Source organism: Portunus trituberculatus, chromosome 16, assembly GCF_017591435.1.
Source record: "Portunus trituberculatus isolate SZX2019 chromosome 16, ASM1759143v1, whole genome shotgun sequence".
NCBI classification, from domain to species: Eukaryota; Metazoa; Arthropoda; class Malacostraca; order Decapoda; family Portunidae; genus Portunus; species Portunus trituberculatus.
In genome coordinates this window covers 5,383,716-5,410,900 of record NC_059270.1, presented here as the reverse complement: position 1 = coordinate 5,410,900, position 27,185 = coordinate 5,383,716, and the positions used below count along the sequence as shown (strand labels likewise).

Below are 27,185 nucleotides of genomic sequence, written 5' to 3'. Positions count from 1 at the left end.
ATTAAGTTTTACGGTCCAAAAATAGGATTGGTCCCTCATCTCTCTCTCTCTCTCTCTCTCTCTCTCTCTCTCTCTCTCTCTCTCTCTCTCTCTCTCTCTCTCTCTCTCTCTCCTCTCTACTTCCTCTTACCCTTCCTCTCTTCCTCTCTTCTCCTCCTCCTCCTCCTCCTCCTCCTCCTCCTCCTCCTCCTCCTCCTCCTCCTCCTCCTCCTCCTCCTCCTCCTCCTCCTCTTCCTCTTCTCTCTTCTTCTTCTCTTCTTCCTCCTCTTTCTCTTCTTCTTCCTCTTCTTTTCTTCTTCTTCTTCTTCTTCTTCTTCTTCTTCTTCTTCTTCTTCTTCTTCTTCTTCTTCTTCTTCTTCTTCTTCTTCTTCTTCTTCTTCTTCTTCTTCTTCTTCTTCTTCTTCTTCTTCTTCTTCTTCTTATGCGCCTTTTTATTCAATACTTTAAATGCAATTAGTATACAGTCAATCTCTCTCTCTCTCTCTCTCTCTCTCTCTCTCTCTCTCTCTCTCTCTCTCTCTCTCTCTCTCTCTCTCTCTCTCTCTCTCTCTCTCTCTCTCTCTCTCTCTCTCTCTCTCTCTCTCTCTCTCTCTCTCTGTTTCTCTTTTTTATATATATCATTTTGTTACTTCTTTTTCTCTTCTTTCTTTTCTCCATTTTTTCTCAAATATCATTCTTGTAATTATCTTTAATATTCTTTGTTGTGTGTTTTCCTTCCTATTTCACTTTTCCTCTATTTTTATTGTTCTTTTCTCTTTTTTTCTGTTCTTTTCCTTATAATTTTGCGTTTTTTTTTTTTTTTTTGGTCTATTGCCACTATTTCTCCTTCATCTTCCTCTCTTGTTTTCTATTTGACTTTCCATTCTTTTCTTGACAGCCATTATTTCTCCTTCTTCATATTTCTCTTTTCTGTTTCCTGCTTGATTTTCTCTTTCTTCTTCCACTTCTTTTTCTCTCGTCTTTAGTTTTTTTTTCATTCTTTTCTTTCTACATCTGTCATCATCTTTGTATCTTCCTCTTTTTTTTCATTCTTTTTCTATCTTTTATTTCATTTCCTATGCCATCTATGTTTTTTTATCCTCATTAACATTTTTTTCTTTTCATTCTCTCGTTTTTACCTTTTTCGTCTCTCCACATCTATCATCATGTTTGTATTTTCCTCTTTTTTCATTCTTTTCTATCTATCTTCAATTCTCTTTCGTTTGTCGTCTATTTTTTCTCCGCATTAACATATTTTTTTCAAGTATTAGTTCCTTTTATTGTTTGTTATTTCCTTTATCATTCTTTTTATTCCCACTTTTCTCATCTTTCCTCATTTTCATCCGTAAGTTCATTTTCTTGCCTTCTCTTCCTTTTTCCTTGTTTTTCCTTCTCATTCTTGTCTACTCTCTTATTAATCTTTCCTTACTCTCCTCCTCCTCCTCCTCCTCCTCCTCCTCTTTCTTTCTCCTCTTATATTCTTAGGCCTACTCTCTTATTAATTCTTCCTTACCCTTCTCCTTATCCTCTTCCTTTTCCTCCTCTTCTTACTCGCCCTCCTCCTCCTCCTCCTCCTCCTTTTGCTTTGCTTTCCTGTCTCTATCACTAGTAGTTAGGAAATAACTTCAACAAACAGCCTAGTAAGGGCCTCAGGGTCTGTTGCTGTTTGTCCCCCTTTGTATTCCTCCTCCTCCTCCTCCTCCTCCTCCTCCTCCTCCTCCTCCTCCTCCTCCTCCTCCTCTTCCTCCTCCTCCTGCTCCTCCTCTTTGAAGCCACTCAGTTTTTCATCTCTGTAAATTACTGTTTTGGAAATTTGTTTGAACAGATTTCGGATGCTTGAGGCAGAACAGGTATGGGAGAGGAGACACGAGAGGAGGAGGAGAGGAGGGAAGAGGAAGAGAGAAGAAGGATAGGTAGAAGTGAGGAATGAAGAGTAAGGGAGAGGAGAGAGGAGAGGAGGAGGAGGGGAGGGAAGAGAGGAGGAGGGAAGGAGAGTAGGAAGAAGTGAGTAAGGGATGAAGAGTAGGGGAGAGGAGGAGGGAAGGAGTGTAGGAAGAAGAGAGGAATGAAGAGTAGAGAAGAGGGAGGAGGGTTTAGGAGTAAGGCTTTCTCTCTCTCTCTCTCTCTCTCTCTCTCTCTCTCTCTGTCTCCGTAATGGGAGCAAAACACACACAAATCATTAATCTCTTCGCCTTGCTCGTCTCGTTTCTCGTCAATTTGCAGCCAATTCGTGATAATAAATGCACACTAATGGACGGATCACTTGCAGTCAACACCGGAGATGAGTAAAGTAAAAATAACAACACGAGAGCTAGCTTTATAGAACTGTATGTGTGTTGTATCTATTATTTTTTCGTCTCCACTGTTTCTTATGTAATTATTTGTTGTTTTTTGGTATCGTAGAATTTGCGTAAGCTCTCTCTCTCTCTCTCTCTCTCTCTCTCTCTCTCTCTCTCTCTCTCTCTCTCTCTCTCTCTCTCTCTCTCTCTCTCTCTCTCTCTCTCTCTCTCTCTCTCTCTCTCTCTCTCTCTCTCTCTCTCTCGTATTAGTTTGTGGTGTAAAGTTATGGTCTATGGCTGTGGTTTTGGTAATTGCGAGGTAGTAGTGGCGGCAGTAGTAGTAGTAGTAGTAGTAGTAGTAGTAGTAGTAGTTGTTGTTGTTGTTGTAGTTGTAGTTGTTGTAGTAGTAGTAGTAGTAATAGTAGAAGTAGTAGTAGTAGTTGTTGTTGTAGTTGTAGTAGTAGTAGTAGTAGCCGTAGAAAAAGCAGAAGCAGTAGGAATGTTAGCTGCAGTGGTAGTAGCAGAAATAGAGCAGCAGCAGTAATAGGAGTAGTAATATTTGTAATAGTATTAGTTATAGTAGTAGCAGTAGTAGTAGTAGTAGTAGTAGTAGTAGTAGTAGTAGTAGTAGTAGTAGTAGTAGTAGTAGTAACAGTAATAATAGAATCTTAATAGTAGTTGCAGAAATTGTAATAGTTGTAGTGATATGGATAACAACAACAACAACAACAATAATAATAATAATAATAATAATAATAATAACAACAACAACAACAACAACAACAACAACAACAACAACAACAACAATGGCAGTGGTGGTGGTGGTGCTTACAATCTTACAAGAGAAAGAGCGTCATGTCATTTCTTTACACCTCACCCTCTCACCCACCCAAGGTTTTAATCCGCCACCGCCAACACAAACACAACGCAACACAACACTGCACGCCGGTAACAAGAGAGAGAGAGAGAGAGAGAGGGGATGAGAACTTAACGTGAAACTCAGTGTAAAGCGAGGCGGGTGATCAGCGCGGCGTGAGAGACAGACGGACAGATTACACTTAGCTTATCTGAATGACAAAGGGGGAAAAAAATCATCAGTTTCTCGTGGCGTGCTGTGAATGGCGTCTGCTGGTGGAAGTCAAAATAAACGTGACGTGGGTTGGATGTTTGCTCTTTGGAAGGGCTGGAATACTGATACCTTTCGAAATCATATCCCTTCCATTTTTTGACAAGATCTAGTGGGGAGTTGAGGAGGTCTGGAGGTATTTTATAATGACAGTGTTAGCTTAGTAAGGATCATATATCGTCAGTGGAAGAAAGCACCAGTGGGAGTGCAAGTAATCACCTATGTTTGATTAGCGAGTAAAGCGCTTCAAAACACCCATGGCAATGTTTATGAATTACTGCTGTGTTATCGTCGGATCTGCTTCTCATCCCTGTGCTTCCCTCATCCTCCCTCCCCAACGAGTGATATCCGATTACATGACTCTCTTTAAAAATTGAAAGTATAATGAAATACAGTGATAAAGGATAAGACAATAATAGGGTTTTTGAATTATTTACATCTTTTAATACTTTTCTATATTCTGTGTATATATGTTGTTATTGTTTTCGCTGTGTTATCTTATTTGGATTCATGAAGGCAGGCTTATGTGTAGTTGACAACTGAGAAAACATAATCCCAGCCTGGAGCTTTTAGAGGAACATTAGGGAAAGAGGATTGTGAGCAGGCAGGATCAGTAGCGCCAGGCAGCACCACTCTCTCCTCCTCTTCCTCCGCCAGCGGGAAAACTAACAAGGATGAGAGTGGAGGAATATACACGCAGGCACGCTTTTTGCTCTCTCACTAAGAATATTTTCAAAGGCCACAGAGTTATGAACTGGGCATTCAAGAGCATTTTTCCCTGCTGATGATGCAGAAATCGTGTTAATCTATCACTAGAATTGTTAAAACACTCTGGAAAGCTCGTGTGAAATCAACTAGAGACTTTTATATGTAGTGAAAGTGCGGCGCAGAAGTGTTGACAAGTCTGGAGATGAGTGTACGTGGAGGAAGCATTTTTTTCTAGAGAGTGTGAAATTAAGCTCAGAATAGGAGTGATCTTGAAAATAGGACTTAAAAAAACAGAAGGAAATATGGCTAAAAGTATAGTAACGTTATGTTGAGTATGCGTGGAGGAAGCATTTATTTTTTCTTTTTTTAGAGAGTGAAGATGGGATTAAGCTCATAATAAAAGTGGTCTTGAAAATAGGAGTAAAAAAACCGCGGAAGGAAATATAGCAAACAGAGTAACATTATTTAGTAGTGGCTGGAATATGCTGTGACAAACAAGTGTTAGCTGACGTGTTGACCATTGTGGTGTGTGGACAGCGGTACAGTACAACTCACAGGAAAGACGAACTCATATGGAAACAAAATAGTTTTAGATAAATAAATGGAATTGTAATTTAGAAGCACTTAACTGCACTAAGCACCATTTAAATTCTGTCCCCAACTCTGTCAGGGGAATTTTGTGGACAGAGTAACGCTGCTTCTGACATGCCTTCGTTCCCTGGTGACTCTCTGTATTCATGTCTTGATTTGGCGCGTGCAACAAACTGACGGACGTTGTGATTTTACCGAAGCCTGTACTTTATTACGAGTTGCTGATTTATCTAAGTAGAAATAATCCGTTTTTCTTGCTATTAAATGTTGGTTTTGAGAGAAATACATTGTGAGTTTGTCGCGTTTCTAAACAAAACCAACAAGGGAACATCACTCACCCCAGCGTTTCCATGATGACATTTCCTTTTGGCGAGAAAATTACAGTAGAACACTTTGTGATGCAGAGTGCTGAAAGAACGCCGTGTGTGTGTGTTCCGGGTCACGCTAAGGACACGCGAGAGAGAGACACGTAAATATGTAAATGAAAACAATTGGAAAGCTTAATGTCATTGCATGAAATTAAAGAGAAAATATATCTAGTATTGAGAGATGTAGATACATAATTGTGCTTTTTGGGGAGATTATTGAACATTTTAATAGAATATCACACGCTCTTACCTCTTGTTTATAAATATATAACGGTGGGCTGTGTGTATTATTCGTGGCGCGAGGTATAGTGTTTCCTGTTTTGTTTTGTTTTTTTCTCCGGGGTTGACATGACCAAGGGCAACAGAACTGTAATAAAGTGCCAGTTTAAAATTAGAGGATAGGTGTCTTGAAACTTCCTTTAAAGAACTCGTCATAGGAAAATGGAAATACAGAAACAGGTAGGGAGTTCCAGAGTTAACCAGAGAAAGGGATGAGTGATAGGGAGTACAGATTACCTCTTGCATTAGTGAGGTGGATAGAATAGGGTTAAAAGAAAGCATAATGTCTTGGGCAGTGAGGTCACGGGGGAAGGAGAGACATGCAGTCAACAAAATGAGAGGCGCAGTTGGCATGAGAATGACGATAAAAGAAAGAATGGTGAGACTTTAGTCGTGTGTGTGTGTGTGTGTGTGTGTGTGTGTGTGTGTGTGTGTGTGTGTGTGTGTGTGTGTGTGTGTGTGTGTGCGTGTGCGAGCGTGTGGGCGTCCGTGTGTTTGTAAAATTATTCTATCGCCTCATTTTTCGAAGACTAAACAATCAGACGTAGTTCTTGAGCCGTTTAAAGAAGGAAGTGGTTTGCGAACATGACGAAGACTTGTACCTACTATCAGTCATGAATAGACACTTTCCTAGACACTGTGCTTCTCCATCTACGAACCACCAGTGACACACTTACAGGAACTAAAATAGAACACACATGAGACAGACACGGAAGACAATTTTTTTATACTGAGGTCACAGGATGTCTTCAAATGCATAAATAGATAGATAGATAGATAGATAGATAGATAGATAGATAGATAGATAGAGAGAGAGAGAGAGAGAGAGAGAGAGAGAGAGAGAGAGAGAGAGAGAGAGAGAGAGAGAGAGAGAGAGAGAGAGAGAGAGAGAGAGAGAGAGAGAGAGAGAGAGAAAAAAAAAATAATGGGAACAGTGTGTCTGCCTCGGAAAATATCAAAAGAACTAGGCCAGGTCTCTCTCTCTCTCTCTCTCTCTCTCTCTCTCTCTCTCTCTCTCTCTCTCTCTCTCTCTCTCTCTCTCTCTCTCTCTCTCTCTCTCTCTCGGCTGGAAATGGGAGAGTGTACTATTGCATGAAAAGTGTAAAGGAGATTAAGGTGTGAGAAAATAAAAGGCGGAAACAGGAGAGAGAGAGAGAGAGAGAGAGAGAGAGAGAGAGAGAGAGAGAGAGAGAGAGAGAGAGAAAGAGTGTATGCTAACTTGTTACCCTCGCTGTGGTAATTCTAACAGTTCACACTTTGTTTTCAGACTGACTAACATATTTGAACCACAAAATGAACACCTACCGACTTGAAACAATATATAATAGCAATCTGAAGTTATTTAACACAAAGGTTTCTAGACATTTATCCCTTTATTGTGGGTAACTCTGTCAGACCTGCACGGGACCTGGCAACTAAGTGGGCCTTTTTGTTTAGATCCTTTAACACTGGCACAAATTTTTACCTCGAAATTTGTGTACGATTAGACCATTTTATTGACATTGGGAAAGATCTTTGGAGGTCAGAAGGTTAATGGCCACAGTCTTCACTATGTAAATCCTCCACATGAGTTTCTGAAGCTGTATAAAATCACCAAATAGTAAGAACAAATATAGAAACGCGTGCTGGTACTGAAGGATTTAAAGTCTATCAGTTACCCTTGGCACGTTTTCCCTTCTTACATAAACAACCCACACAGTGCTTAGATCTGGGATGAAGTGGGTGGTTTTTAAGAACACGAGGGAGTAAGGGAAGCTGCAAGAAGCCATCAGGCCTAAACGTAGCACTTCTTTTATGAAAACGGCCTATCTTTTCTCCATCCATCATCCCCACCCATAAATCTCACTATTATTCTCTTTAAAGCTCCACGGTGACGTAAGAATAGTTCTCTGATTACCGTGTCTGTTCCATACATTCATCACTGTATCTGAGACCAAATTTACTCCTGTTTTTTGCTTTTATTTATTTATTTTTTTTTATTTACACCATGTGGGCTTTTCACGAGAATTTATGGGCTAAAGGGGATACTTTTTGGGTACCTCCTATCTCAAAGCCCACTTGCTAGGAAAACTTTGCCCCGAGTGAGGAAGCCCAACCTACACTCGGAACGTGGACAGGATTCGAACCCGTGCGCTTGGAGACCCCTCGGACCCCAAAGCACGCATGGTTCCACTGTACCACGGCGGACGTTGTCTCACGTTTAACTCTTCAAGTACCATGTCGCGTTTTCCTATTCATTCTGGTTGCTATTTAGCGATTTTGTACTTCAGGAACTTATGTGGGGATTAAAATAGTAAAGACTGGTCATTGATCTTTTTGACCTCCATAGATCCTTCGTAATGCAGATAAAATCGTTTAATCATACACAAAAATAATATATGCATCTCAGTATTGTAAGGGGGGAGTTAAAGGTATGATTTCTTGCTTTTTCTTTATATTGACGCTGAAGATTTAGTTTCCCACCGTCATTGTATTGTTGCATTACTTAACCCTCTATATGCAACAATCCACAACATTGAAAGCCCCCGTGTTACAGTGGAAACATGCGTGCTTTGGGGTCCGAGGGGTTTCCAAGCGCACGGGTTCGAATCCTGTCCACGGTCTGAGTGTAGGTGGGGCTTCCTCACTTGGGGCAAGGGTTTCCTAGCGGGTGGGCTTTGAGATAGGAGGTACCCCAAAAAGTATCCCCTTTAGCCCAGAAATTCCCGTGAAAAGCCCACATGGTATAAATAAAAAAGATAAAGTCTTCACAAGCAACGCAAGACAAGAAAACGCATTCAAGGAGATTTCCCAGTGTATCGAGAGTAGATTCTTTAGTAGCGGGTATAGAAGGAAGTAAACATCCCTGCGTGGTTTGGTATTGAGGAACCACATGACGAATAGCAGTGAAAAGCCCAAAGAATTCCAGCAGATGTGGATTTAACGGGATTATGTGATCGTGTTGGTAATGCATTGAACACTTTGCGTAAACTGAAACCACGTCCACAGTACAAAAGATAAGCATGTTTTGTTGGTTTGCTGTGTTTGTCTATGTTATTTTCATTATTCTGTCAATAGATAAGCTAAATGCGGTACCTTAGAGAGAGAGAGAGAGAGAGAGAGAGAGAGAGAGAGAGAGAGATAGCTTACACACCGCTGCTTCCTTTTACTATATTTCAAGGTTGAGTGGTGAGAGAGAGAGAGAGAGAGAGAGAGAGAGAGAGAGAGAGAGAGAGAGAGCAAAACAGACTATAGCAAATTAAAAGATAAAAACAAGATTGAAGTAAATAAGGATGTAACAAATAAAAAACTAAAATAAATTACAGTATTTTTAAATTACATTGGTTGGTTAGAGAGAGAGAGAGAGAGAGAGAGAGATGGTAAGACAACGACGCATTATTACTTGTGCTTCATCACGAAACTAATTTACCTGTCATATTCTCTCTCTCTCTCTCTCTCTCTCTCTCTCTCTCTCTCTCTCTCTCTCTCTCTCTCTCTCTCTCTCTCTCTCTCTCAACATATTCAATAAAATATCGTAGGCACCAAAAACATCTGCTTTTTAACCTTTCAATACTGGGAGACATTTTTACCTTGAGATTTGTGTACAATTAGACCATTTTATTGACATTAGAAAGAGTCTATGGAGGTCAGAAGATTAATGGCCACAGTCTTCACTATCTTAATCCCTCACATGAGTTTCTGGCTGTATAAGATCACCAAAGAGTAAGCAGAATGAATATGGAAACACGTCATGGCACTGAAGAATTTAATCGTGTTTCATCCTTTGTATTGCTTTGTGTTCCTCTCCCCACGGATCCCTACGCACCACACATTAACCCTTAGGTGCACCACTTACATAAGCCTATTTAGCTCTCAGCGTAGGCCTACTGCTGCTGTGCCTAAATAAACAGGTTACCTAATGATATAAGTACCCACACCTAGCTTACTTCTGCTCTTAAGCTACTTCTCTCTCTCTCTCTCTCTCTCTCTCTCTCTCTCTCTCTCTCTCTCTCTCTCTCTCTCTCTCTTCATGGGTAAGAGGAAGGGAAGGGAGAGGTGGAGGAAAAGGGAGGGAAAGAAAGAGACGTAGAGTAGAAGATGTAGGATAAAGGATGCCTACTACAAGTACACTTACAGGTACTATGTTTCACACACACACACACACACACACACACACACACACACACACACACACACACACACACACACACACACACACACACACACACACGTTGACAGACTAACCTTCAGTATAAGTGACTATAAAGTGTCTATAAATACATAAAAGAAAATATCCGTGAATGGAAGGAAATAACAGGATTGACGTAAACAGAATTCTAATGGTCGGTAATTAGGATAGCACGAGGAGTAATGGGCTCAGGCTTGGAAAAGATAGGTTGGGAAATGGGATGGATATGAATCGGTTTTTAGATGGATCGGTAGATGAAAGGAATAAATCTAATTATGAGGTGGCTAGTGCTGAGTTATTATGAAATATTTAGAAGGTAAGACATACATATCCATAGATAAGGATTTAAATGGAAACAGTAGCAATATTTCGTAGAGGTACTGTCACGTTTAGTAATGAGGTGGCTAGAGTTGAGTTATTAAGAAATTTTAGAAGATTAAACATACGTATACATGGTTAATGATAATATATATAAACAGTAGCAATATTTCGCAGAGGTATTGTCACGTTTATGTCTTAAGGCTTCTTGCAGCTTCCTTTATTTTTATTTTTTTTATACCATGTGGGCTTTTCACGGGAATTTATGGGCTAAAGGGGATCATTTATTGTGGTACCTTCTATCTCAAAGCCCATCCGCTAGGAAACCCTTGGCCCGAGTAAGGAAACCCAACCTACACCCGGACCGTGGACAGGATTCGAACCCGTGCGCTTGGAGTAATTAATTCGTTTTTAATATTTTGCTTATAGAATCGTATTTCCCCATAAAAGATATAAATCATATGAGGTTATTTTTTGTCACAGTTAGTTTGAGAAATGCGCGCAAGTACAACACCAAGCAGAAACACAACACGAGATTATACTTTGAGATCATTAGTGCTTCATTGGAGGGCTGGTCACGAGCGCTGCGAAGACACTTAAAAGAGTCTGAGCAAACCACACCTGTTTACGAATGCCTAAGAGTTGTTATTGTTATTATTACTATTATCATCATTATTAGGACTACTATTATATTCCTCTATTTATGTAACTCCTTAGTTCACTCCTTCTTGGAACCAGAAAGACAGATAAATTATAACGAGTTCAGTTTTTTTTTTATACCATGTGGCCTTTTCACGGGAATTTATGGGGTAAAGGTGATACTTTTTGGGGTACCTCCTGTCTCGAAGTTGTCCCGAGTGAGGAAGCCCAACCTACACTCGGACCGCGGACAGGATTCTAACCCATGCGCTTGGAGACCCCTCGGACCCCAAAACACGCCTGGTTCCACTGTACCACGGCGGCTTTGAGTAACAAAAATGATGCAAAGCTCAAGAAAGAAATCATCAGAAATGCGTCTTAGAATGATATATATTCCCACTAACTGAAAGGAGACTAATATGCAACTTAATACAAATGTTTAAAATCATGAAAGACATTGATGACATGGATTGCATTACATATTCAAATTACACACAGGAAATAGCTTGTAAAATTGCTGGGAAGCTCGACTCATGTGCAAAAAAAATGTATTCTTCATCGTGTTGTCAATATGTGGAATGGGCTTCCTCGAGACGCATTTCGCTGCAATAACGAAGGGAATTTTAAACGACGTCTTGGTAAATTGTCTAAACCCGAAGTTAGCAGAGTATTTTTTAGATTAAGATTCTTAGCCTCTACGAAATGGAGGTACCTTGATTCATCTAGTTTTGCCTTAGTATGGAAATTTTCTTCATTTTTTTTTTTTTTAACTAACCCCATAAGGTATTTATTTCGACCTGTTTTCTGTACGACTTATGCCTGAGGATGTGGAGGATGGTGAGAGAACTGCAACTGTATGAATCTGTGTCACTCTTTCTCTTCCCTTTACATTTTTCCTTCCATTTTCCATTTGCATTTTTTTTTATCTATCTCTCTCTCTCTCTCTCTCTCTCTCTCTCTCTCTCTCTCTCTCTCTCTCTCTCTCTCTCTCTCTCTCTCTCTCTCTCTCTCTCTCTCTCTCTCTCTCTCTCTCTCTCTCTCTCTCTCTCTCTCTCTCTCTCTCTTGACAACACATTTTTATTCTTTACTTTTCTCTCAGTTTAGTACCTCATGTTTGTTTGTTTTTTCTCTTCTCTTCACCAGCAGCCACGTTCTCTTCCTTTTAACACATTACTTATTTTTATCTCTATATTTTTATAACGTCTCCTTTTTTACTTGCTTTTTAATTCTAACTTAACTCTTTTCTTCCTTCCCATTCTCATCCTTTTTTTTTATGTGAAATAAGACTTAATAACTTAATTTTCGTTCTCAGCAATGCTCGTACACACATTTCATTTATCATTAATATCTACAATTTTATCTCCTGGCCAAGTTTATTCAATTCATTAATGACATTCTTTTTAGGCGATTTTTGTCTTTGTTCAAATTTTCTATGGTCGTGGCTGCTTGAAGTTACCTGGTGTTCTACGTGTTTTGCCGCTACTATATAACCATTCAGAAACGTAAAAAGGAGAGAATAGTGGTTAGTAATAGCAACATGTAAAGAAAAATATCTCGCCTTCAATATAGCACGGGTAAACATTACTATATGACCTTTGAGAAACGTAAGAAGTAGAGAACAGTGGTTAGTAATAGCAACATGAAAAAAATATCCTATCTTCAATATAGTACGATTGATCAATACATACAACTTTGCATTCGTCTCTCAGTTAGCGTGTCTCACTTTTTCTCTTTACGTGCCGCTGGTAAGGCCTTGAAAGAAGCAGCTGTTTTTGCGGGTGACATCTACTTTGATGAGCGAAACGAGTCTGTCCTTAGTGCAAATTAGATATTATTTCTGTACTAGATAATACGGGAAGGTGAGAAGCGTTTGTATAGATAACAAGACTGTTTGAGGCACCACGCGACAGTTATATTGTTCATAATGGACTATTCTCGACCCCACTTTTTGGCCTGAAAACATAAGAAAATAAGGGAAGCTGCAAGAAGCTACCAGACCTACACGTGGCAACCTTGTAAGAAACACACCTATTTCCACCAGAACCAGCACTCAAGTGGGCCTTTTGTTTTTAATATTGTGTTGCCCTTGGCTGGCCTTCTCTCCTGCATTAAAAAAAAATCCCCATCCATAACTTTGTCTAATTATTTTGTAAACTCAGCACCAACAATCTGATTACTGAGTACGTTCCATTCACCTGCCACTATTTGGACAACAATGCCTTTATATCTCTTTCTTGAATCCGTTATTTATAGTTCTATCCTGATTACTGATCCTGAGAATTTTGCTTGCGTCACACTTGTTATCACCTCCAAGACAGCATCAAAACATGCTAAACGAGATACTTCAGGGAAACAGATCTCTATTGATAGTGTTCTCTTTTTTCTCTGGTAAAAACGGCAACAACACCTGCTTATCATTAATGAGATCATTTCACCACCACCACCACCACCTCCTCCATTGATGGTATACTATTATCATCCTTTGATTTAATTCTGATATAAAGTTTCCTCGTCCTCATATTTTTACAAGATTCTTGGTGTTGTGCGACCTCGTGTTTTAACGAGGTGTACCTTGGTAACGTGATTATCTCACCTGGCTGGCTGAGAAGTGTCCTCGAGAGAGAGAGAGAGAGAGAGAGAGAGAGAGAGAGAGAGAGAGACATACACTTCACATTCTGGTATAAGGAGTCCATTGAGTTATATATTTATAAAACAAATTTTATTCACTCACCACAATAATGAGATCACCGCGGGTATTGTACAGAGGACAAGAAGAAAACGAAGAGGAGTTCCTAACAGTCTGGACTCCGAACTTATGATAGTTTACGAGGAAGAGACGCTGAGTTTACAACGCTGACGGACTTGTGGGCAGGCAAGGCGGGGTGGGCAACGTGGCAGCTGGTATAAACCTTCGCTAAGTTGCCATCAGGGGAATTATGAGAGGAAAATGAGCGGTATTACAGTGAATCATATTAAGTTACAGCGCCGCCCTCTCTATTTCCTGGAGGAGTTTTAACTTTTTTTTTTTGGCGTGTCTTTTTTTTCATAAGTACTATAACCTTTTTATTGGCGGGACCAGAGGGAATTATTTTTGCGTTTTTTTTTTTTTTTTCTACTCAACAAATATTCTCGCGTTTTCCCTATGAGTGTTTTCTTTTTTCTCTCTCAATCATATACAACTTCTGCAGTCTCTTAAAAAGTTTTGCAGCTTAGAAAAGGCAACATTTTATTCTCTCTCTCTCTCTCTCTCTCTCTCTCTCTCTCTCTCTCTCTCTCTCTCTCTCTCTCTCTCTCTCTCTCTCTCTCTCTCTCTCTCTCTCTCTCTCTCTCTCTCTCTCTCTCTCTCTCTCTCTCTCTCTCTCACGTGTCTTCAAACCCTTCTTTCTTACATTTATTTAACTTTTTTTTTCAATCACAATGGTCTCAAAGTAAACAAAGGGAAAGCATGGTAGTGAAGGGAGGGGGATGAGTGTAACATGACAGCAGTTGAACAGACCACTTCGTTACAGACTGACCTCTCGCTCCCTATCCCTGTGTGTTGTTATGTGTTGCTGTGTATATGTGTATGTGTATGTATGTATCATCCCCTCATAGATACATATATTCCTTTCACTCACTGGTTCTCTCGTTCTCATCACTTGGACTGCCTCTCGTTAACACACACACACACACACACACACACACACACACACACACACACACACACACACACACACAACTAACCTGACCTTACCAGATTTGAAATATGTCACGTGTTCTCTGTGTTACGTCGTCTTACTGTAAAATCACCCCAATAAATAATAAAATATCGCTGGAGCTTCTAAAATTATCATAGTTTTAAATTGTGCACTTCATTCTTTTTGTGTTACTCTTCCTTTATTTTCATTAACACTCACTGACTGCTGTTTTTCTCTTTCTCCTTCTCTAACTTAATTTAACTAATGTATATGCATAAAAAATATTGTTTTTTTTTTTTTCTAAACTTATACACGCTTATGAAATAGTGAAAATTGAACTGTGTTTTATTCAACTCTTTCACTGTGATTTGACTTTTCCACTGCTATTTCACACAATCTTTCATAATCATTAAACGCTCAGGCACATTTTTTTTCCATTTTACAGCCACTTCTAAACATTATACTGGATAAAAATTGCAAAAATCTATTCCTTTTATCACTTTCTTTGCTGCAGACGCTAATAAAAATTTCTTGCGCCGTTTCGAATGCCTAGAATTGTTAGACATCGCAGTAAAGGCTTAAAATTTGGTGTGTTATAACAAGGACCTCTCATCGAAAATCCTTAGAGTCAGTAATCAGGATGAGACCAAAAATAATTAGTTTAAGCTTGATAAAGTTGGATGTTAAAAAGAAAGAGGAGGGGATTTCTTCTCAAACAAAGTGATACATGAATGGAAGAGCATCAGTAATCAGAATATTATAAGCGTCTGGGCATCAAGAGCTCTAAAAGAAGACTAGAGATTTATGGATGGGGACGTTGTGTGGAAGTGGGTAAATACAGTACATTTGATACGGGGACTGCCACGTGTAGGATTGACGACTCCCTAGCAGCTTCCTCTATTTTCTTGTATTTTTATGTTACAGTCTCCTGAAATTGCCTGCATATTTTCCGAAGAATGTAAATGTATCGGGAAAATTAGGAGAAACACGGTATTAGCTGCAGATCTTGGTTTACTGGTTTTCTTTATCTAAATCTTTTTATTTTCGCTGTTTTAAGATTCTGTATTAAAAGTTAAGGTTAATAAACACATTCTTAACCCTTTCATTACTGGAACGCATTTTTACCATGAGTTATAGGTATCATTAAACGATTTTATTTGCATTAGGAAAGGCCTACGGAGGTCAAAAGATTAACTGTTAGAGTCTTCACTATTTCAATCTCCACATAAGTTTTTGAAGCTGTATAAAATCGTCGAATAGTAAGCACAATGAATATGAAAACATGTAACTCGCTGTTATCTGACTCTTCCACTGCTATATCACACAATCTTTCATAATGATTAAACGCTCTGGCTGTAAAAAAAAAAAAAATGTGACAGAGCGTTTAGTGATTGTGAAAGATTGTGTGAAGTAGCAGTGGAAGAGTCAAATAATAGCGAGAGTTGAATAAAGACACAGCTCAGTTTACACTATTCCACAACCGGGTATAAGTTTAGAAAAAAAATTATAGTAAATATGAAAACATGTCCTGGTACTATAGAAATTAACCTGTCCTGGTACTATAGAGATTAACCTGTCCTGGTACTATAGAGATTAACCTGTCCTGGTACTGTAGAGATTAACCTGTCCTGGTGCTATGGAGATTAACTAACTCCTCTTCTCTCTCCTGCAGCGGCCACCACTCCTCCACCGCCTCTTACTGGGTGGGTGCAACAGACGCTCAGCACGAGAACAGCTTCACGTGGACCAGCGGAGCGCCTTTCTTCTATACGGGTAAGTAGAAGGAGAGAGAGAGAGAGAGAGAGAGAGAGAGAGAGAGAGAGAGAGAGAGAGAGAGAGAGAGAGAGAGAGAGAGAGAGAGAGAGAGAGAGAGAGAGAGAGAGAGAGAGAGAAAGGAAAGGTGAGTGATTGAAATGAAGGTAAAAGAGGAAGGTAAGAGGAAAAATGGCTTTATAAATTAAAAGGAGGAAGGAATTAAAGTGGAGAGAGAGAGAGAGAGAGAGAGAGAGAGAGAGAGAGAGAGAGATTAGAAACACTCGATGGAAAAAGAAAAGTAGGTTATGTGTGTAGGCATGCATTTCCCGTTTTCTTTAATACATAGGTAAGCACGAACTTGCAACTCTCTTTCTCTCTCTCTCTCTCTCTCTCTCTCTCTCTCTCTCTCTCTCTCTCTCTCTCTCTCTCTCTCTCTCTCTCTCTCTCTCTCTCTCTCTCTCTCTCTCTCTCTCTCTCTCTCTCTCTGGATATTCTTTTCACTTCCCTTTCCTGTTCATCATCACATTTTATACTCTACCATTGAGAACCACGCCCGCCTGGGAAGGGAGAGGAGGAGGGAGGAGGGAGGGAGGGTGGGAGAGAGGGAGAGAGAGACGAAGAGGAGGAGGGAAGGAGTGAGTGAAGAGTCTGATACACTGTGATTAAAAGTGGAGTGCTGGGAAATGCAGCTGTGGGGAAGGAAGTGAGTGACCGGGAATGTGTGTGTGTGTGTGTGTGTGTGTGTGTGTGTGTGTGTGTTAAGCCCTTCAATACTGGGGCACATTTTTACCTTGAGATTTGTGTACGATTAGACCATTTTTATTGACATTAGGAAGGATTTTTGGAGATAAGATTAATGGCTAGAGTTTTCAATATTTTAGTCCCCCCTTTTATGAGTTTCTGAAGCTTTAAAAAGTCACCAGATAGTAAAGAGAGTGAATATAGAAACGCGTCATGGTAGTGAAGGGGTTACGGAGAGAGATTCATGAGGATTGGAGGGAAAGGAAGGGAAGGAACGAAAGGGATAGAGAAAGAGGGGCCGCCGTGGTACAGAGGAACCATGCGTGCTTTGAGCTCCGAGGGGTCTCCAAGCGCACGGGTTCGAATCCTGTCCACGGTCCGAGTGTAGGTTGGGCTTCCTCACTTGGGGCAACGGTTTCCTAGCGGGTGGGCTTTGAAATAGGAGGTACCCTAAAAAATATCCCTTTAGTCCATAAATTCCCGTGAAAAGTCCACATGTTATAAATAAAAAAAGAGAAGATGAAAGAAAGTAAAGAGAGAGGTTAATCAAGGAAGAGAGAAAAAAATGAGTAGAAGAGAAGTTTGTAGAGAGAGAGAGAGAGAGAGAGTAAAGGAAGAAAGATGTGATGACGGCTGGAGGTAAAAAAAAAAAAGGAAAGGAAAACAAGACAAGAAATAAAAATTAAAGGTTAAGTTTGTGGAAAGGAAACAAACAAAAATATGGAGATAAAGATGGAGAGAAGTAAAAGGAGGAGTTAGGGAAAAGAAAGTTGGTAAGAAGAAAAAAGAAAAAGATGGAAGAGAATGCAAGAGTTAACTTAATAAAAATCTGAGATAGTGATGTTACGTGCTGAAGTGAAAAGGAAAACACGCCTGAAGGAGGAAGAGGAGAAGGAGGAGGAGAAGGAGGAGAGGAGGAGAGGAGGAGCAAGGAAAGAAAGGTGAACGGGGACGAAAGTTGAAGGTGTTTCTCATTAACCTGTCTTACACTTGTTCTGACTGACACGGGGAGAGGAAGAAGGGAAAAAAGTGAGGTGTTGATTGATTGAGAGAGAGAGAGAGAGAGAGAGGTAGACGAGGAAAAATAGTCGTCTTTATTATCCTACATCTCTCATTTGACATACACCGTGTAACATCTCACACTGATAAAGACTATCAAATATCCTTTACTGTTCGCCCTTCCTTTGTGTTCCCTTGCATGGAGGAGCGTCAGGAGGGACGGGGAAGTATAACGGGGAATCGTGCCCTTCGCGTAATTGCGGCTATAAGGACAACGCTCCGGCAACCTTGCTCACAGGAGGGGAAGAATGCCACCCTCTCCACCAGTCCCGCCTGTTACCTTACCCTTTCCTCCCCTCCCATGGTCACAGCGAGCCACATTCACAGTTCATGCAAGAAGAGTAACCTGTTGAGTGTCTCCCGTCATCTGTTCACTTACGGCGGTCCAGTCTGCCTTCTATTCACTGCCTGTATTAAAAAATCTCTGTACTATCTTACTACTATTATTTTTAAAGGTACAGTGTTAAGTAGGTTTCCCAAGATCATTCCTCCTTTTCATAATACAGGTCTTGTTTGTCAGTCACTAGAATTGTGAAAATACCCTTAAAAACTCTTGTATAGCTTCAAGTAATGCCTTTTGAATATAGTAGAAGTGCTTTTGAATATGGTCCCTTCTCTCTGTCGGAGCAGGAAAGTAACACTGTCGTCGCCAAGCCACGTCTGCTGGCCCGATGAATTGATGCTCTCCTCGGTTCAACTCTCCTTGACTACCTATAAAAAAACTTCCTGAACTAAAGTATCCCTCGACACTTTTCTTCCGCCTTTCAGGAAGGATATTTACTGAACATGATTTTCTTTTATATTCTTATCCTCCCTGTTTTTATATAGAGAAAATTTTACTTTTTTTTTATACCATGTGGGATTTTCACGCGAATTTATGGGCTAAAGGGGATACTTAACTTGCAAGGTAAAGGGTGTAACAGTGGTAACACCTGGAGGAGATGATACCTTGCACTGCCATGACGTGACGCCTTGTCCAGGTGAGGAAAGACGAGGCGCTTCACAACCATCAACTCCTCTCAAGATGAAGAATGAGTGACACTACATTTCCCAGACGTGTATTGTCGATTACTTTTAACAATCTGTGGTGGATGTTATTGATGTTTTTTTCAGGAATACTCTCGTGATTCTAGTGGTATTTTAACGAGAACTCTGCACCACTAATGGGGAAGGCACGAGACTCTGACTAATCATGTTTGTGGCCTTTCGAAATAATTTTAATGAGAGCGCACAACATATAAGAATACAGACTTACTTAATGATAGATAGATTTTCAAATAAGGACAGAATATGAAAGTCTGAAGGAAATGGAGATAAAATTCAATACTGGAAAATTGTATGATGAAATAGGAAAAATTTTACTGGAATTCAATATTAGTGGAAGACAGAAAAAGACACGATGATTTGGCTTATAAAGAAAAATGAAAGTAAAAGAAGTAAATAAGACATAATAAGAAACACATAAAAGTGGCACTACAAAGACACAAATTCTTGTCCACTCACTCCAGCTGTCCAGACCATTGAGAGCAGGGTGGAGTGTCCATGATAAGCCTCGTGTGGTGATGCTTAGGCCTTAGACCTATCCCAGCCTCTCATAGGCCTCCCCACGACCTGTACCTGTGTTTGCTCTCACAGCCTCATTAGCGACGTCTCTGGGGACTCACGCAACAGCAGCAGTGTCGTGGTAATGCGCGCGTACACACACACACACACACACACACACACACACACACACACACACACACACACACACACACACACACACACACACACACACACACACACACACACACACACACATACACACACACACACACACACACACACATCCTTTTGACTCTACTCTGGGAGGCACTTCAATGAGGCTTTTTTTTATCGTTATATTCGTTACCTGTCCTTATCCTACATAAAACACACACACACACACACACACACACACACACACACACACACACACACACACACACACACACACACACACACACACACACACACACACACACAGCAAACTAATACAGTGCATTGCTAGACTCGAATACGAATGAGTAAAAAAGAAACACATAATCAGACTTGCGCGTGATGAAGTCAAGACAAGTGACTCCCGCTGGCTTCGACTGATGAGGGAGCGAGGTTGCGAACCGCCGTGACGTGAAGTCCAATCAGTGGCAAGCCTGGCGGTGCATCGCAAGTTTAGTCCCTCCAAGCACCGGGGGTCAGTGAAGGACGGAGTCGATGTTCCTGGTGGCTACGAAGCGCCTTACTCTCTCTGCGTCGTGCCAGGAGTCGTTGGTGCTGCCGACACGCCCGTAGTACTGTAGCAAGGTCTTGAAGGGGCGCAGCGTGGCCAGATTTTCTCTCAGCGTCTTGTACTTCACGAGGCGTGGATCATCATCGTCAGGCCGCCACCCGTGCTCCTGCAGCACTGCCGCCACCCCGAGCCGCGAGGTGAGGCCGTTCCGCACCTCTGTCAGTTCTTTTCTGATGGCGGGATCTTTGGGCTCGCGGCCGTCATTTTCCCCTCGGTAATTTTCCCCGAGCAGATCCCACTCGGCGTCGCCCTTGGACCACACCTGAACCAGCCTGAGGTCAGGGATGAAGGGCGTGGCTGTCGAGGGCGTCACGTACACCAGGAGGGGGAGCTGGTGCCCGGCGCGGAACACGGCGAACACGCGATCTTTACGGAACACACTGAAGAATGTCCACGTGTCAGCACGGAGCACCACAGCCTCCTCGCCACTATGTCCACGCCTTCGCTTGGGCCACTCACCTCCAGCACTGTCTCCCCAGCACCCCAGGGCCTACCGCCTCCCTCTCCAGCACCCCTGCTGTCTTTACCTCCTCCGGCGTCCACTCCCGCTGCAGGTGGAGGATGATGGACGTATCCTCTTTGACCTGCTCTTGGAAGCTGACCATGACGTAGGAGTTTGCCTTCACGCCGATGAGGGAGAGGGCGCACTCCCACGTTGGCAGTAGGTACTTAGGGGAGGAGCTGTTGTGGGTGAGGACCAGCGCGGGAGGCAGCAGGCGGCGCTTCGCTCCCTGCTCCTCCTCCTCAGTCTTATTTTTGACCTGGGTCTGAGAGGTATCCTTCGCCTTGCTTGCCTTGGTGACGTTCTTGGCTTGGCCCTTCTCGGCTTTCTGTTGGTCTCCAGGCTTGGTCTCATAGGCGGCTTTGTTCACACTCTTCTTTCCGCCTTGTGTTGATTTTTCGTCGTCAGTTTTGTTTCCGCTGCTCTTCTCATCGGTAACTCCTCCCGCCGTCGAGTTTTCTTTAATTTCTTTCTTCTCATCATTTTCCTCTGTGCCTGCACTACTTAGCATTCTTTCAGTTTCCCCTTGCCTCTTGTCAGCTTCCTTTTCATCTTTTTGTTCATTTTTCTTTCCTTCTTCTTTTCTTTAATCTCTCGTTCACTTCTTCCCACGTTTTATTCGCGACGGTTACATTGAGGGCCTTCAGAATGTCACTCTTCAGCACACTGGCACTGAGATTCCCTTCACCCGTTTTCTCCTTCCCTTCCACCTTCCCGCCCTCCGTCAGAAACTTGAACGTGGCTTTACCTATTTTTTCTTGCAACTTCTTCCGTTTCTTCTCTTCTCTTCCTTTCCTTCTTTGTTCCCCATTCCATTTATTTTCTCGTCTCCTATCCAGTTCTTCAAGTTCCTTTCAGTATTGTACTTTCTTGGTTTTATTTTCAAGTTTTTCTTTAACTTGTCCTCTTGTTCTTTCCTCTTCGTTTTCTCTCTTGCCTGTTCTTGCTTTTCTCTAAGAAGGTGTGCCAGATCTTTCCTTAGCGCCATATTTTGACTTTGCTTCAGTTTCATCTCTTCTTCTTCTTCTTCGTCTTTTTCATCTCTTCCATACCCAATGTTTTACTATCATTCTTCCCTCCCATTCCGAACTTCACAAATTTTCGTTCCTCTTTCTGCTTTTCTCTTTTATTTTCCGCTTGTTTTTCCCTCCTCTTTATCTGCTTCTCCAATTCCCTCTTCATTTCCTTCAATACCATCACTTCCCTATCATTTTCATCTCTTTCCTTCACGTTATTTGATCTTTTATGTCTCTTATTCATACTTCTGTCCATCGTAACATTCCACCGTACCTTATTATCCTTTTCTTTATTTTCTTCCTCCTTTGTTTCTGCAGGACTGAAAGAATTGGCGCTCTCTCCCGTTCGCTCCTTCGTCATATTCGAAAGTTTATCGTGCGTGTTCTGCTTCGCTCCTTCGTTGCTGGATATATTAATCGCGTTGGCCCGCTTTCCTTTCACCCCTTGTATTGTCAGAAGTTTCTCGCTCGCATTCTTCTCCCTTCCTTTCTCCTTCAAAGCCCTCAGGAAGAAAACTGCGGCTGCCTCCTCTTCTCCTCCTCCTTTTCCTTCTTCTTCTTCTCCTTTTTTCTCTCCTCTTCTATTCTCCTTATTCAGTTTTTCCATTCTTGTCTCATTTTTATTTTGGATTTTCTCTGTTGTTGCTCCTTTTGTTTTTGTTTTCTCATTTCCGTCTGTTGTTTTGTTCCGTTCTTTATCTTTTTTGTCTTCCATCTGTGTTGTTATCTTTTCTTCTTGGTTGTTTCTTGAGTTTCCCTGTTCAGTTTTCTTTGTTACTCTTCCCGTTTTCACTTTCTCTTCTGTGTCTTTTGTGTTATTCCCTGTTGTGTCTCCCTCCAATTTTCTCAGATTTTTCATAACTACTGTTTCTGGGTTTTTCTCTACATCTACAGTTCTGCTTCCGGTTTTCTTCCCTTCTATTTTCTCTGTTGCTTGTTTCATTGTATTCTTTTCTTCTTCATCTTCTCTCTCTTCTCTCTTATCTATTTCGTTCATCTCTTTCTCCTGTTCGTCAAGTGTCTCTCCTTCTTCTTTTCTATCTAATGGCTTTACTTCCTTTCTTATTAAGTCTTTTCTTTTTTCTTCTACAACTCTTTCATCTTCCTTTTCCTCTTTTTCATCCCTTTCTGTGTTTTCCTCCTTCCTCGTTTCTTCCTTTCCCGTTTTTGTTCTCTCTCCTGATATTTCCTCTCTAGTTTTCTTCCTAGAAACGCGCCCCTTGTCTTGCTTTTTTCTTTCCTATCACTTTGTCTTCTTCTTTCATCTTTTTCTTTCCTTGCTTCCATTCTCAGTTCATTGTTTCCCTTTTCCTCTCTTCGCAATATTTGTCTCTTTCCGACGTTCGTTTCTGGCATTTCCCATTCCCCTCCTTGACTTGTTCCCTCTCTTTCTCTTTTGTTTCTCCTCATTCTCAGTTCCACTCCATTCACTCTCTCTTTCCGCTCATCACCTTCACACTCAATGCCTTTCACTTTTTCTCCTCTTATTCCTGCCTTGGTCAGTGTTTCTCCTCCTGCTCTCTCCCTCGCATCCACATTCACACTCTCTCCATTTGCCCTTTGTATAAATTTATCGTCCATGTTGTTGTTTATTGGGGTTTTAGTTAGCCTGTTTGGTCGGTGTTCCCTTCGTCTTCCTCTCCCTTCCATTGTGTCTCTCCATAATGTATCCTCCTTCTCTTCCGCTGCCACATTCATTCTCCTCCCGTTGTCTCTCTCGTGTATAAATGTATTTCTCCCAGCTGGCATTTTGTTTACTGGCCGCTTACTTATTCTTCCTTCTCTTATTCCTTCTCTCCATAACTCATCTTTCGTCTCCATTTCACGTTTTTCTCTGTCATTATCTTTGTGTGTAAATCTACTTTCTTCTGTGTCTTTTTTCATTCTTTCTCTTATTCTCTCTGGTTCGTATATCATTCTCTTTATCATCGCTGTTCCGTCCTCCATTTCTCCTTTCATTATTTCTCTTCCCCTTCTTATTTCTTCCAGTCTTTCCTCTGCGTTCCTCCTCGTTTCCTCCTCTCTACCAAACATTCCTCCTCTCCTCTTCTCCTCATCCGCAATGCTTCTCTTCTCCTCTTCCTCTGTTCTTTCCACTATCCTCCCCCATGCCATCTCCATCGGGTTACGCCTCCCTTCCCTCTCCTCTCTCCTCTTCCTTGCCCAGTCTTCATTGCTTCTTTCTTTCTCCACCCTCCAGTTGGCATTCGTGCTTGTCTTCTAATGTCTCTCCATTTATTCGTCTCTTCGTCATTCATCATCCTTCTTTGCCAGTACCGTCCGTTCCTGTACCCTTGTTCGTGACCCTCTAACCGATAGTTGTTTGTGCGTACTTCACCTTTGCTCCACGGTTTGTTCCACCTTCCTCCCGGGTCCGTGTGTGCTAAGGTCCAGCTCCTCGCAGGGTGGAGACCGCTGCAGCAGCCAGGACGCCCGAGACGAGAGCCGCAAAGGGAGGTGCTCGGAGAAACATTGGTCAGCTTCTTCAGTTTAGTGCGTAGGTGGAAAAGAAATCAGGCCGCGTGAGCAAAAGGGAATAGAAAGAATGGTATGCGGATATATGATGGGAAGAATAGGAAAAGGTGGAAAAAAAGGGGAAATGATAATAATTTGTTAATTTTGCTTTTCGTTAGAGTTTGGAAGGAAAGTGTTCATAAGAGTGAGCTTGAAATTTATGTGATTAGTATTTTAGATGAATATTTGAATGCGTACAAAAGCTAAGTTGTCACGTATATTTGATGAGTCTGTCCACCATCTTTTCTCACTACTTTACTGCATCAGAGAGTTGAGTATCTGAATGTTTGACCGACACTTCCCATTATGTTGACGCTGTCATGTTTCTTATTTGCTTAACTCCTTCAGTACCATGACGCGTTTCCATATTCATTCTGGTTACTGTTTGGTGATTTTATACAGCTTCAGAAACTTATGTGGTGTATTAAAATGGTGAAGACTGTGGCCATTAATCTTCTGATCTCCATATACCGTTTCTAATGTAAATAAAATGGTCTAATGGTACACAAGTCTCAAAGGTAAAATGTGTCCTAGTATTGAAGGGGTTAAAGGAACGGATAAGACAAAAACTAATCTGAAAACGGAATAAAAATTAATAAATGAGGAGAAAACTATGAAAGTAAGTAGGAAAAACAGAAGAAAGAGGAGAATAAAAGAATATAATAGTTAGCGAATCCAGATACAGTGCGTTGTTTGCCACCCATCTCTGCAGACACAGCATGTTCTGACTGTCACACCCAACTCCAGTATACTCTTGTTGCATCGTTCCACCTTATCCGTCCCTCGCATAGCAATAAGTATTAATAGTGATATGGGTAAGAAAATAAGAGTGCCTAGCAAATATGAAGATGGGTAAGATGAGGAGCACTATGAAGAGCAAGAGGAGGAGGATAAAGAAGAGAAAGAAGAAGAAAAACACTGATAGCCATTTCCGTCGTTTTCTTCAGTGGGCGGTCAAATGTTTATCCTTTTTATCTCTCTCTCCGCCTTGTGTTGTCGTCATTGTTATTGCCGTAGCGGAGATGTCTTTTTCATGTTATTGCTCAGAGGAATGACACTCGGGTCCCAGCCTGCGTCCACCCGGCCATTACTGAGCGGCGCGGTGGTCTCAAAGCGTGGGCGGACGGACCAGGAATCCATTTGAAGGAGAGCGCCCGCGTGGCCCCATAGGTACGATGACCACCTTGTTGCCCATCCCGCCCACTGCCTAGGGGTGGTGCCAGGCCAACAGGACAAGCAGTGTGGCTAGATTGCATGGAGGGGACAGACAGTAATTGTAATTGTTAAGGAAATAAGGTAATGTTATGGAGATCGGCCACACTATTGTAATATAAACCCGTAACTGACTTTTATCAGTAGATCTAATGGTAGTTTCCGAAGGAAAGCTATTATTGAAAAGGTAAACGCTAAATGGAGGGACTTTTTCAGTTTTTATTGGGTGTTGTATATTTGTAACTGAAAAAAAATGTTACTTGGCAATGTGAAAGTTAAACTACTAAGGAGATATTACGTCAGACATAATGCGAATTAAGAAAGATTAATATCCCTGGTAACACTTTCAAAATTTCTCTCTTCTTCATTATGACATAACCTAACCTACCCTAACGTAATCATAAGTAACATTTGCGGTAACTAAAACCAGCATTAGAAAAAAAAGCTTTTCTCTCTAATCCCTACTATTTTGAAAGGTTAAAGAGATCCTTGTCCAAGTTCTTACTATTGTTTTCCTTGTCAGTAATATAGAAATTTTGTTATTGTGGCACTGGGAATATAGAAACACCCTTGAAAACCCGTGTAACAACAACTAAAGCCTTTTGAATGTTGTGATGTGGTGCAAAAAAGTTTCATGATTTGGTCCTAAGAGTCATCAGTGTGGCATTAATCTCTTCAGTACCAGGACGCGTTTTTATATTCACTCTGGTTACTATTTGACGATTCTATACAAGTAAAGAAACATATGTTGGGATTAGAATAGTAAAGACTCTGGCCATTAATCTTTTTACCTCTATAGACCCTTCTGAATGCAAATAAAATCGTCTAATCACATCCAAAAGTCAAAGTAAAAGTGCCTCTCAGTACTGAAGGGTTAATGTGTCAGTCATTTCTTAAGGAAAAATAACTATCATCATTAGTGTGGGCAGCAACATCGCCTCACACCGGACAGTAACTCCCAGGGATGGCGTCTCTGGAGCGGAATCTCTCTAAACCACCTTTTGGGGAGCCTAACTACAAACCGGCGCGTGGCAGGGGATCACCAGGATGTGCTGCCGTCCCAGCTGTCCTTACTTCCTCAACAAGACTGGCACACCAATCCGGGAAGTCTGAGCGGGATTTGCCAACAATTGTATTCCTGCCCGGCGCTACTCACTCCCCTGGCTGTAAAAATGCTGTCGCCACTGGGACCTCCTGCTCTGCTTCGGCACGGCGGAGAGTGACGAGAATAACAAGAAATAAAACTGTGAACTGGAAAAATGTAACGTTAAGCCTCAGAGTATTAACAGTAGATTTGTGAAAACAGAAGACAATGATGGAGACAATGCACACGAGTTTTGAACAGTTGCGAAAAAAGATATATGTATTCCTGGACATTTTATGCCTTAACAGAATAACATTTCATTCAAACTGTACGTAGAGGAATTTATCAGGATGTTCAATTGTGTTTCTATGATTCTAGTGATAAAATATAACATTCTGCATCACCTAAGCCAAATATACTCATGAAAATCGAGCGAATCAAGTAGGTAGCATTTGAAAATTATTCTTGAAATGCCTTACTCAAACAGAAGAGAAAAAGAAAAATGTTTAAGAATCCAGGTCTCAGAAAACCCACCACCACTGCTACTACTACTACTACTACTACTACTACTACTACTACTACTACTACTACTACCACTACTATTACTACTACTACTACTATTACTACTACTATCACCACCACCACCACCACCACCACTACCACCAATATATTAATCTGACAAGTGACGGATTAATTAACTGCTATCACCTGAATCATGATGAGTTTTCCCTAAGCAGCTCGCACCAATCAGCAACATTCAGCCTGGCAGCACTATTTCCTTAACCCAGCCCAGCCTCGCCTCATCCCCTGCCACCTAAAACCTTATCCCTTTGCCGTACCTACGCATTTTACCCACAAACCC

General features: G+C 41.3%; 1 protein-coding gene across 1 annotated transcript in view; it reads left to right on the top strand.

Annotated features, from left to right (window-relative positions):
• LOC123504635 overlaps window positions 1-27,185 on the top strand; it is a 383,953-nt gene that overhangs the window by 249,614 nt on the left and 107,154 nt on the right. Inside the window, 1 exon segment of the mRNA XM_045255348.1 lies at window positions 15,805-15,905. Within this exon segment, the coding sequence (XP_045111283.1) occupies window positions 15,805-15,905 (101 nt within the window).